The 13,041-nt window shown below is 37.9% G+C and overlaps 1 protein-coding gene across 1 annotated transcript in view; it reads left to right on the forward strand.

Moving 5' to 3' along the window:
* Nucleotides 1-13,041, forward strand: part of LOC129637639 (phospholipid-transporting ATPase ABCA3-like) — a 181,601-nt gene that overhangs the window by 92,312 nt on the left and 76,248 nt on the right. The window contains exons 11-12 of the mRNA XM_055561866.1: nt 9,540-9,708; nt 10,421-10,715. Coding sequence (XP_055417841.1) covers nt 9,540-9,708; nt 10,421-10,715 — 464 coding nt within the window. The remainder of the gene's footprint in view (nt 1-9,539; nt 9,709-10,420; nt 10,716-13,041) is intronic.

A 13,041-nucleotide genomic window follows, 5' to 3' on the forward strand; every position in this document is an offset into this window, starting at 1 on the left:
AGCTATTTTGCTTTTTTGCATTTTTTTTTCTTGAGAATGGTCTTGATCCCTGTCTCCTGTACAATGTCACAAACCTCCATGCATAGTTCATCAGGCACTCTGTCTGTCATCTATAGTCCTTTAAATCTATTTCTCACTTCCACTGTATAATCATAAGGGATTTGATTTAGGTCATACCTGAATGGTCTAGTGGTTTTCCCTACTTTTCTTCAATTTAAGTCTGAATTTGGCAATAAGGAGTTCATGATCTGAGCCACAGTCAGCTCTCAGTCTTGTTTTTGCTGACTATATAGAGCTTCTCCATCTTTGACTGCAAAGAATATAATCAATCTGATTTCGGTGTTGACCATCTGGTGATGTCCATGTGTAGAGTCTTTTCTTGTGTTGTTGGAAGAGGGTGTTTGCTATGACCAGTGTGTTCTCTTGGCAGAACTCTATTAGCCTTTGCTCTGCTTCATTCCATACTCCAAGGCCAAATTTGCCTGTTACTCCAGGTGTTTCTTGACTTCTTACTTTTGCATCCCAGTCCCCTATAATGAAAAAGACATCTTTTTTGGGTGTTAGTTCTAAAAGGTCTTGTAGGTCTTCATAGAACCATTCAACTTCAGCTTCTTCAGCATTACTGGTTGGGGCATAGGCTTGGATTACCGTGAAATTGGTTTGCCTTGGAAACGAACAGAAATCATTCTGTCGTTTTTGAGATTGCATCCAAGTACTGCATTTCGAACTCTTGTTGACCATGATGGCTACTCCATTTCTTCTAAGGGATTCCTGCCCACAGTAGTAGATATAATGGTCATCTGAGTTAAATTCGCCCATTCCAGTCCATTTTAGTTCACTGATTCCTAGAATATCGACATTCACTTTTGCCATCTCCTGTTTGACCACTTCCAATTTGCCTCGATTCGTGGACCTAACATTCCAGGTTCCTATGCAATATTGCTCTTTACAGCATCAGACCTTGCTTCTATCACCAGTCGCATCCACAGCTGGTATTGTTTTTGCTTTGGCCACATCCCTTCATTCTTTCTGGAGTTATTTCTCCAATGATCTCCAGTAGCATTTGGGCACTTACTGACCCAAATAACAATGTTGTGATAGTTTCAGGTGAACAATGAAGGGATTTAGTCACACATATACATGTATCCACTCTACCCCAAGGCCCCCTTCTATCTAGGCTACCAATAACATTGAGCAGAGTTCCATATGTTATAAAATAGTTCCTTGTTGGTTATCCATTTTTAAATATAGCAGTGTGTACATGACCATCTCAAAGTCCTTAATTGTCCCTTCCCCCCAGCAACCATAAGTTTGTTTTCTAATTTATGAGACTCTTTCTGCTTTGTAAGTACATTTATTTGTATCATTTCATTTTAGATTCCACATATAAGGTGTGTCATACAATATTTCTCCTTCTCTATCTGACTTACTTCACTCAGTATGACACTTTCTAGGTCCATCCATGTTGCTTCAAATGCATTATTTCACTCTTCTTAATGGCTGAGTAGTATTCCGTTGTATAGGTGAAAGGTTGTTGCTGACCCACAAAAAGATGCCAGAATTCTTGGCCTCCGGAGAAGAATTCAATCCTGGGCCAGAGATGAGGCTTGATCGCTCAGAGCTTTTGTGTAATAAAGTTTTAATAAAGTATAAAGGAGATAGAGAAAGCTTCTGCCATAGGCATCAGAAGGGGGCAGAAAGAGTACCCCCCTGCTAGTTTTTAGCTGGATGTTATATAGTCACTCCGTTCAGTTCAGTTCAGTTCAGTCGCTCAAAGAGTTCGTGTCTGACTCTTTGTGACGCCATGAATCGCAGCACGCCAGGCCTCCCTGTCCATCACCAACTCCCGGAGTTTACTCAAACTCGTGTTTATCCAGTCGGTGATGCCATCCAGCCACCTCAGCCTCTCGTCCCCTTCTCCTCCTGCCCCCAGTCCCTCCCAGCATCAGGGTCTTTTCCAATAAGTCAACTCTTCTCATGACGTGGCCAAAGTATTGGAGTTTCAGCTTTAGCATCAGTCCTTCCAATGAACACCCAGAACTGATCTCCTTTAGAATGGACTGGTTGGATCTCCTTGCAGTCCAAGGACTCGCAAGAGTCTTCTCCAACACCACAGTTCAAAAGCATCAATTCTTTGGTGCTAAGCTTTCTTCACAGTCCAACTCTCACATCCATACATGACCACTGGAAAAACCATAGCTTTGACTAGATGGACCTTTGTTGGCAAAGTAATGTCTCTGCTTTTCAATATGCTATCTAGATTGGTCATAACTTTCCTTCCAAGGAGTAAGCATCTTTTAATTTCATGGCTGCAATCACCATCTGCAGTGATTTTGGAGCCCAACAAAATAAAGTCTGACACTGTTTCCACTGTTTCCCCATCTGTTTGCCATGAAGTGATGGGGCCGGATGCCATGATCTTAGTTTTCTGAATGTTGAGCTTTAAGCCAACTTTTTCACTCTCCTCTTTCACTTTCATCAAGAGGCTTTTTAGTTCCTTTTCACTATATAGTCTCTGCTGCTGCTGCTGCTGCTGCTGCTGCTAAGTCGCTTCAGTCGTGTCTGACTCTGTGCGACCCCATAGACGGCAGCCCACCAGGCTTCCCCGTCCCTGGGATTCTCCAGGCAAGAGCACTGGAGTGGGCTGCCATTTCCTTCTCCAATGCATGAAAATGAAAAGTGAAAGTGAAGTCGCTCAGTCATGTCCAACTCGTCGCGACCCCATGGACTGCAGCCCACCAGGCTCCTCCGTCCATGGGATTTTCCAGACAAAAGTACTGGAGTGGGGTGCCATTGTTTTCTCCGCTAGCAGTCTGTTCATGAAAGAAAGGAATGTCTTAAAACTCGGAATGGCACCAGGCCCCTCATGTATAAGATGTATTTTGGGAAAATCCTGGCACCAGATGAGTCATCCCAGGCGGTAAAATGATTGACTTGAATCTTGTAGAAGGGCAGATCATCCTACAAATAGTTTCATTTACATAGATTAAGGGCACAATGTCTGAGTATAACATAATAGTTTGTCAAGTCAGTTCTGAGCCATTAGGCAGAACCCACTTGAAGACAGAGTCTGGGATAATGCATAGTACATTAACATAGCTTAAGACAAACTTTTCTTTTTTTTTTTTTTTTAAATAGTACCTTTGGTTTTATTTTTTTACTTTACAATATTGTATTGGTTTTGCCAAACATCAACATGAATCCTCCACGGGTGTACACGTGTTCCCAATCCTGAACCCCCCTCCCACCTCCCTCCCCATACCATCCCTCTGGGTCACACCAGTGCACCAGCCCCAAGCTTCCTGTATCCTGCATCGAACCTGGACTGGCGATTTGTTTCTTATATGATATTATACATGTTTTAATGCCATTCTCCCAAATCATTCCCCCACTCCCTCTCCCGCAGAATCCAAAAGACTGTTCTATACATCTATGTCTTTTTTGCTGTCTTGCAAAAATAACAGGGTTATCGTTACCATCTTTCTAAATTACATATATATGCGAATACATATATATACCAATACGGTATACTGTATTGGTGTTTTTCTTTCTGGCTTACTTCACTCTGTATAATAGGCTCCAGTTTCATCCACCTCATTAGAACTGATTCAAATGTATTCTTTTTAATGGCTGAGTAATACTCCATTGTGTATATGTACCACAGCTTTCTTACCCATTCATCTGCTGATGGACATCTAGGTTGCTTCCAAGGACAAATATTTCCATAAGAGGAATGCATTGGTTAACTCAAGGTTTGAGAATAGTTAACTTCAGGTGGAACCAGGTGTCATTATGGCAACACAGTATTTTAAGAGAAACCTCTTTTAAAAAAAAAAATTGTATAGAGAAGGGGGGAAAAAAAAAAATATATATATATATATATATCTCGCTCACTAGTTTGTTTCCTCCTGCCGCTTAAGAGAGAGATAAAAAATGTCTGACACTTGCAGCCTATTTCCTCCTTTTGGAAACCCCTGGCCTTCCTGCCTGTTACCCTCTCATATATGTACCATATCCTCTTTAGCCATTTCTCATTCAATGGACATTTAGTTTACTTTCATGTCTTGGCTGTTGTAAAGAGTGCTTCAGTGAACATTGGGGTGAATGTATCTTTTCAAATCATGTTATTCTCTGGATATATGCCCAGGAATGGGATTGTAGGGTCATATGGTAGTTTTTTTTTTTTTTTTTTAAGGAACCTCATGCTGTTCTCCATAGTGACTCTACCAATTTACATTCCCACAAACAGTGTAGAAAGGTTTCTTTCTCTCCACACCCCCTCCAGCATTTATTGTTTGTGGATTTTTTGATGATAGTCATTCTGACTGATGTGAGGTGATATCTCATTGTAGTCTTGATTGGCATTTCTCTAATAATTAGCAGTGTTGACCATCTTTTTTTGTACCTACGGGCCATCTGTATGTCTTTTTTGAAGAAAAGCCTATTTAATTCTTCTGCCCATTTTTTGAGTGGGTTGTTTGTTTTTACACTGTTCATGAGCTGTTTGCAAATTTTGGAGACTAATCCTTTGTCAGTCACATCATTTGCAAATATTTTCTCCCAATCTGTGGGTTATCTTTTCATTTTGTTTATTGTTTCCTTCACTGTGCAAAAACTTTTGAATTTAAATGGGTCCAATTTATTTATTTTGTGTTTATTTCCATTATTATAGGAGCTGTATTTAAAAAACTGTTCCTGTGGTTTATGTCAGTGAATGTTCACCTATGTTTTCCTCTAGGAGTTTTATACTGTCTGGTCTCATATTTAGGTTTTTAATCCATTTTATTTTTGTGTCTGGAGTTAAATAATGATCTATTTTCATTTTTTACATGTGGCTGTCCAGTTTTTCCAGCAACATTGAAGAGACTGTCTTTCCAACATTGTGCAATCTTGCTTCCTTTGTAATAGATTAATTGGCCATCAGTGCATGGGCTTATTTCTGGATTTTCTATCCTATTCCATTGATCTATTTTCTATTTTTGTGCCAGTGTCATACTGTTTAGATGACTGTAGCTTTGTGGTATAGTCTGAAGTCAAGGAGCCTGATTCCTCCAGCTTTTTTTCTTTTTTAAGATTGCTTTGGCTATATGAGAGTTCCAGAAAAATATCTACTTCTGCTTTACTGACTACACCAAAGTGGCTTAAAACTCAGCATTCAGAAAACTAAGATCATGGCATCTGGTCCCATCACTTCATGGGAAATAGATGGGGAAACAGTGAAAACAGTGTCAGACTTTATTTTGTTGGGCTCCAAAATCACTGCAGATGGTGATTGCAGCCATGAAATTAAAAGATGCTTACTCCTTGGAAGAAAAGTGTTGACCAACCTAGACAGCATATTAAAAAGCAGACACATTACTTTTCTGACAAAGGTCTCTCTAGTCAAAGCTATGGTTTTTCCAGTAGTCATGTATGGATGTGAGAGCTGGACTGTAAAGAAACCTGAGCACCGAAGAATTGATGCTTTTGAACTGTGGTGTTGGAGAAGACTCTTGAGAGTCCCTTGGACTGCACGGAGATCCAACCAGTCCATCCATAAGGAAATCAGTCCTGAATATTCATTGGAAGGACTGATGCTGAAGCTGAAACTCCAATACTTGGCCCACCTGCTAGGAAGAACTGACTCATTTGAAAAGACCCTGATGCTGGGAAAGATTGAAGGCAGGAGAAGAAGGGGACGACAGAGGATGATATGGTTGGATGGCAGCACTGACTCAATGGACATGAGTTTGAGTAAACTCCAGGAGTTCATTATGGACAGGGAGGCCTGGCCTGCTCCACTCCATGGGGTCACAAAGAGTCAGACACGACTGAGTACTGAACTGTGAGCTTGGCTATATGGGGACCTCTGTGTCTTGATACAAATATTGAGATTTTTTGTTGTTGTTGTTCTAGTTCTGTGAAAAATGCCATAGTAATTTGATGGGGATTGTACTGAATTTGTAGATTGCCTTGGATAATATAGTTTTTGACAATATTGATTCTTCCAATCCACAAACATGGTATATCTTTTCATATGCTTATATCTCCTTCGATTTCTTTCATCAGCATCTTATAGTTTTGGAGTCACAGGTCTTTGTTTTATCTCCTTAAGTAGATATATTCCTAGGTATTTTATTCTTTTTTATCTTTGCCCATTTTTGAGTCAGATTCTTTTTTGTTGTTGAGTTTTAGAATTTATATATATTAGTCTGGTGTAAATGTAATTTGGTTTCAGACCATGAATTTTAAATTGTTATAACTAGGCTCAAACACATCTTTATAAATCAAAATAGGAACCATTACAGTCAACACACTTTTGCCAATGAGAAATAAGTTTGTTTATTCCTGTAGCATAAAAATCCACACTTTGGGATTCAGTGACCTCTTGGAAAGCATTTTCCTCATCCTGCTTGTTTTGGAAGTGTTTTCTCTGCAAAAAGTTGTTAAGATGCTTGAAAAAGTGGTAGTCAGTTGGCAAGAGGTCAGGTGAATATGGCAGATGAGGCAAAACTTTGTAGCCCAATTCATTCAACTTTTGAAGTGTTGGTCGTGCAATGTGCTGTTGGGCATTGCCATGGAGAAGAATTAAGATCCCTTCTGTTGACCAATGCCGGTGGTACGCATTGCAGTTTCAGTGCATCGCATCAATTTGCTGAGCATACTTCTCAGATGTAATGGTTTCATCAAAATTCAGAAAGCTGTAGTGGATCAGATGGGCAGCAGGCCACCAAACAGTGAACATGACCTTTTTTTGGTGCAAGTTTTCTTTGGGAAGTGCTTTAGAGCTTCTTCTTGGTCCAACCCCTGAGTTGGTCATCACTGACTGTCTTACACAATCCACTTTTTGTTGCACATCACAATCTGATCAAGAAATGTTCATTGCTATTGCATAGATTAAGAGAAGACAACACTTCAAGAATTTTTTTTTTTTTTTTTGGTCAGCACATGAGGCATTCCACTTATTAAGCTTTTTCCCTTTCCAATTTGCTTCAAATGCCGAATGACTGTAGAATGGTCAATGTTGAGTTCTTGGGCAACTTTTTATGTAAGTGTAAGAGGCTCAGCTTCAATGATGGCTCTCAATTTGTTGTTGTCAACTTCTGATGGCTGGCCACTATGCTTCTCATCTTCAAGGCTCTCATCTCCTTTGCGAGACTCCTTGAACCACAACTGCACTGTACATTCATTAGCACTTAGTGGGTCAAATGCACTGTTGATGTTGTGAGTTGTCTCTGCTGCTTTTATGACCCATTTTCAACTCAAATAAAAAAGCTCTTGAATTTACTTTTTGTCTAACATCATTTCCATAGTCCCAAATAAATATAAAATAAACAGTAAGGAATAAGTCATTAGCAAAACAGCATATAGTGAGAAACGTGCATTAAAATGATGTGCAATATAATCACATTTATTTAGAATGTATTCTAATATCAAACAGCAAATTTCAACAATGCAAAACTACAATTACTTTTTCACCACCCTAATATATTCTTGACATTAATTCTTTACTAGACTTTTGACTGGCAGATACTTTCTCCTATTCTATAGATTGCATTTTCACTCTGTGGAGATTGTCTTTGATGCATGAAAGTTTTTCATTTTTGTGAAGTACAATTTGCTTATTTTGCCTTTTGTTACTTATCCCTTTGGTATCATAAACAAGGAATCATTAACAAATACATTGTTGTGAATCTTTTGTCCTATGTTTTCTTCTAAGGGTTTTATAGTTTTTGGTCTTTGACCCATTTTGAATGGTGTTAAGTAAGGGTCCAAATACCTATATCTCCCTCTCTTTTGGACCTCCTTCCATCTAGGTCACCACGGTGCATTAAGTAGAGTTCCCTGTGCTATACAGTATAGAACATGATGTTTTGATATGTGTATACATTGTGAAATAGTAACCACAATAAAGCTAATTAACATATCCATCACTTCACACAGTTACCATTTTCTTTTTTGGTGATGAGAACACTTGATATCTACTATTCTACATCATTTCAAATTTACAATACATTATTATTAATTATAGTCACCATACTACACTTGTGAAAAACTGTAGAACTTACTTAACACATTCAAACTGGATCAGAGACCTAAATATAAGAACTAAAACTATAGGTTGTGTTTTTACTCTGTGGATATTGTCTTTTGATGCATGAAAGTTTTTAATTTTCATGAAGTACAATTTGCCTATTTTGCCTTTTGCTACTTATGTATGTGTATAATCTATTCATTTTGCTATACAGTAGAAACTAGCACAACATTGTAAAGCTACTATGAAAGTGAAAGTCGCTCAGTCATGTCTGAATTTTGCAACCCCATAAACTACACAGTCCATGGAATTCTCTAGGCCAGAATACTGGAATGGGTAGCCTTTCCCTTCTTTAGGGGAATCTTCCCAACCCAGGGGTCGAACCCAGGTCTCCCTCATTGCAGGCGGATTCTTTACAAGCTGAGCTACAAAGCTAATATACTCAAGTAAAAATTTTTTGAAAATCATATTCTATACCCTTAATATTTATAATTTTCACTTGTCAATCACACTTAAATTGGAAAATAAATGAAGATAAATAGAAAGTAAATGGCAGATGTTAGATATAAACTCAAATATATCACTAATTACACTACATGTAAATAGACTAAAAACAATTCATATGCTTGTAAGAAAGTATGTCTATGTGTGTGGGAAAATTTTTCATCAGGGTTATCTCTAGGTATTGGAACTATTTTCCTTTCTTTTTTTTGTATTTTGTAGTGTTTTCCTAATGGAAATTATTACCAATAAATAAAATATGAAGAATAAAAATTTTAGAAAAATGACAGAGAATTTTTTTCCTTAGGTTATAATTACTTGTGTATATTTTTTCATTCTTCTTAAGCATCCATACCAAAAGACACAGCTTTGGACATAGGCACTAAATGGAAAATGTAAGGATTTTTTTTAAAAAAACCTACTATCCAAAGTCCCTATCATTTCATAACATAAAGAACACCTTAACATCCAAAGGAGTTATTATCTTTGACTTAAGATAAGTGCTTTTACTTGAATAAATTCAGCTTAATGAAACACAATATGTTATAATTGTTTTTCTCATCTTACCACAGAATGGTAGAAACTTTGCCATGAATTGGCATCAGTCCTCTGACTGGTTTATTGAGAGCCAATATTATCATACTTGGGCTTCCCTGGTGGCTCAAATGGTAAAGAATCTGCCTGCAATGTGGGAGACAAGGGTTCAATCCCTGGGTCAGGAAGATCCCCTGAAGAAGGGAATGGAAACCCACTCCAGCATTCTTGCCTGGAAAACCCCATGGACAGAGGAGACTAGAGGGCTACTGTCCATGGGGTCACTTAGAACTGGACAGGACTGAGTGACTAATACTTCCACTTTCACATTATCATACTGCTTTTATACAATATACTTAACAATCAGTAAGAAAGATCAAAGAGTCCTCCAAATTTGGAAATTTGTTTGCTATTTGACAAATAAAATAGATTGAAGGTATAGTCAAAGTAAAATATTTTGTGCTTTTTGTGTGTATATGTGTGTATTTAGAGTCAATAAGCTGGCAGATTCTGAGATGGAGATTCAATCTATCCAGTCTTCTCTTTTGACGACCCAAAGAGGACAAAACAGGGATCAGAGTAGGAGAGTATTCAGAAATCATGAAGGACCAGTTATTCCCAGATTAAATGAAATTGCTAACATTAAATTTAATACTGGGGTGAGTATATTCATTAAGAATGTAAAACTAGTATATTTGGCTTGGGTGTATATACCACCTGAACTTAAAAGATGTTTGGAGTATGACCATAGGAGAGTCAAGGAGATAAGGAATAGTCTGTACTACAACTCCATTAATTTCCTGATGCAAGAGAAATGGGCTTTAAATAAAGACCACAGCTATGTCACTTTCACCATTGTTATTTCTCAGAATCACTGAGAGATTCTCCTAATTTTCTAATAAATTTTCCCTTTATTTGGTTCTAACAAGATCCAAGATTTACTTTTAGAAGATATTGGTTGATCAGATTAGGGGCATTTTCTCACTATGAACCATTGTTAGTATACTAAATAAAGTAAAAGACAGTAGTTGTATGCAAGTTTTATGGGGATAGTTCCCTTAAAAAAGAGAGATGGAAAGATTATGGTTTGATGTTAAATTAAATAAATAAATACAATTTTTTCCAATCAGAAATAATACAAATATATTAATGAATAAAATCACCTTGACAAGATTTTCAGTGTAGTTAGGTAAGAAACCAGATGTTAAAAACTTTTCCATACCATTTTGTTTTCTTTGGTTAAATTCAAGAATATATTTGTATAATATGTGTTTATCTTTTGCTATAAAAATTTTAAGCATTGAATTTCAATTTGAATATCTTCCTTGGATCACGAGTAATTCTGATGCTATATTCTTCTCCTCTTTTTAGTTTCCACTTTACCGCCAGCAATTTCATTCCATGTTTTTGAAGAGAGCACTATTCAATTGGCGCAGTTGGAAGTTGACATTGCTACATATATCAATAATTTTGTTTGTCACTACTTACCTTTTAACAACTCTAAACTTGTATTATATTATGCCTGCCAGAGAAATGGACTTAAGTCTATATGGTCGAACAATTGTGCCTTACTCAATTTCTGGGAATTCTGTTTTGGCTCTAAATATCATAAATAACCTTGAGATTTTTTTAAAGCTTAAGAATCAAGAACTTCAGGAAGTACAAGGTAAGACCTGTAGGAAAAAAGAGACCGCTGCTATATGAACACCTACATGTATCACTAGCAAAGAAGGAAGTTAACTATGCTATCTAGCTACCCATTTCTTTCTTTTCCTACTAACTACCAGTATCTTCAGTTCAGTTCAGTTCAGTTCAGTCGCTCAATCGTGTCCGACTCTTTGTGACCCCATGAATCGTAGCACGCCAGGCCTCCCTCCATCACCAACTCCCAGAGTTTACTCAAACTCTTTTCCATCGAGTCATTGATGCCATCCAGCCATCTCATCCTCTGTCGTCCCCTTCTCCTCCTGCCCCCAATCCCTCCCAGCATCAGGGTCTTTTCAAATAAGTCAGCTCTTTGCATCAGGTGGCCAAAGTATTGGAGTTTCAGCTTCAACATCAGTCCTTCCAATGAACACCCAGGACTGATCTTTAGGATGGACTGGTTGGATCTCCTTGCAGTCCAAGGGACTCTCAAGAGTCTTCTCCAACACCACAGTTCAAAAGCATCAATTCTTTGGCACTCAGCTTTCTTCACAGTCCAACTCTCACATCCATACATGACCACTGGAAAAACCATAGCCTTGACTAGATGGACCTTTGTTGGCAAAGTTATGTCTCTGCTTTTTATTTAATTTTTTTTCTAGTTTCTAATGTGTTTTATTTTCATGCTTTGCAGTAATACATTCATGCTCAATTTATACCAGAGTTAGTCACAGAATTCTTTATAAAGATAAAGCCAAGTTATATTTAATCTTATCTTTTAAGCTGTATCAGCACGACATTCTGTAAAACTGGAAGTTACTAATGCAGTGTGCCAATAAAATATGGACAAGAGATATTTTAGGTCTCTAGTGGAAGAAAAGATTACTTCATTAACCATACACATATATTTTGATATATTCAGCTTGTATAGATCTATATCATCTGATTGATGTATGCTATCTAGGTTGGTCATAACTTTCCTTCCAAGGAGTAAGCGTCTTTTAATTTCATGGCTGCAATCATCATCTGCAGTGATTTTGGAGCCCCGAAAAATAAAGTCCGACACTGTTTCCACTGTTTCCCCATCTATTTTCCATTAAGTGATGGGACCAGATGCCATGATCTTCGTTTTCTGAATGTTGAGCTTTAAGCCAACTTTTTCACTCTCCTCTTTCGCTTTCATCAAGAGGCTTTTTAGTTCCTCTTCACTTTCTGCCATGAGGGTGGTGTCTTAGAGGCAGCTAAACCAAAAATCAAAAATGTACACTTTACAGCAGCTGGGCACAAAAGTTGATCATTAATGGAAGCATTTTGGCTGAAGTGGTCTTTCAGCTAATTGTATCACCTTTCAAAGGATATCACTTTAAGGAAAAACCAGGATGCCACAGGGCAATGTGGCCACTGTGACTTCATCCCTTGTTTGTCAGGTAACCATAATGGGTCATTTTTAAACAATATGCTATGAGTCAGCCCCTTGTGAACCCTAACACAAACCTGCATCTCTTGCATCTCCTACAGTGACAGGAAATTTTTTTTTTTTTTTTTAACCACAAGACCACCTGGGAAGCCCAGAAATTAGGCCAAAACCTAGTGGATGGAGAATTTTGAATACTTTGTATGATTGAATGAGTCCATTCTTCCACAAAAGCAACAGAAATACTTGGAAAATAATTCTTAAAAATCAACCAACTTACAATATTGGAAATTAAGCAAAAGCATAGAACAAGCTAAAAAGTGTCTATTTTAAAAACTACTGAATCTCTATTTTTAAAAAAAATAGTAAAATCTGTGACACTTTAACTATTCCTAGCTATGGATTTTCTAGCAGTTACGTACTGATGTAAGAATTAGACCACAAAGAAGACTGAGCACTGAAGAATTGATGCTTTCGAACTATGGTGCTGGATAAGCCTCTTGAGAGTCCACTGGACAGCAGCAAGGAGATCAAACCAGTCAGTCCTAAAAGAAATCAACCCTGAATATTCATTGGAAGGACTGATGTTGAAGCTGAAGCTCCAATACTTTGGCCACCTGATGTGAAGAGCCGACTCACTAGAAAAGACCCTGAGGCTGGGAAAGACTGAGGGAAAGAGGAGATGAGGGCAACAGATGATAAGATGCTTGGATGGCATCATTCACTCAATGGACATGAGTTTGAGCAAACTCTGGAAGATAATTAAGGACAGGAAATCCTGGCATGCTGCAGTTCATGGGGTTGCAAAGGGTCGGACACAACTTAGTGATTGAATAACAGCAGTTCCTATGGTTCTCCGTCCCCTCAGTGGTGTGGTATCCATGAAAGCCAGAACCTCACAGTTGATGGAAAGAACTGATCTCTTCAGAGCCCT

The sequence above is a fragment of the Bubalus kerabau genome, chromosome 23 (genome assembly GCF_029407905.1).
Source record: "Bubalus kerabau isolate K-KA32 ecotype Philippines breed swamp buffalo chromosome 23, PCC_UOA_SB_1v2, whole genome shotgun sequence".
In the NCBI taxonomy this organism is placed as follows: Eukaryota; Metazoa; Chordata; class Mammalia; order Artiodactyla; family Bovidae; genus Bubalus; species Bubalus kerabau.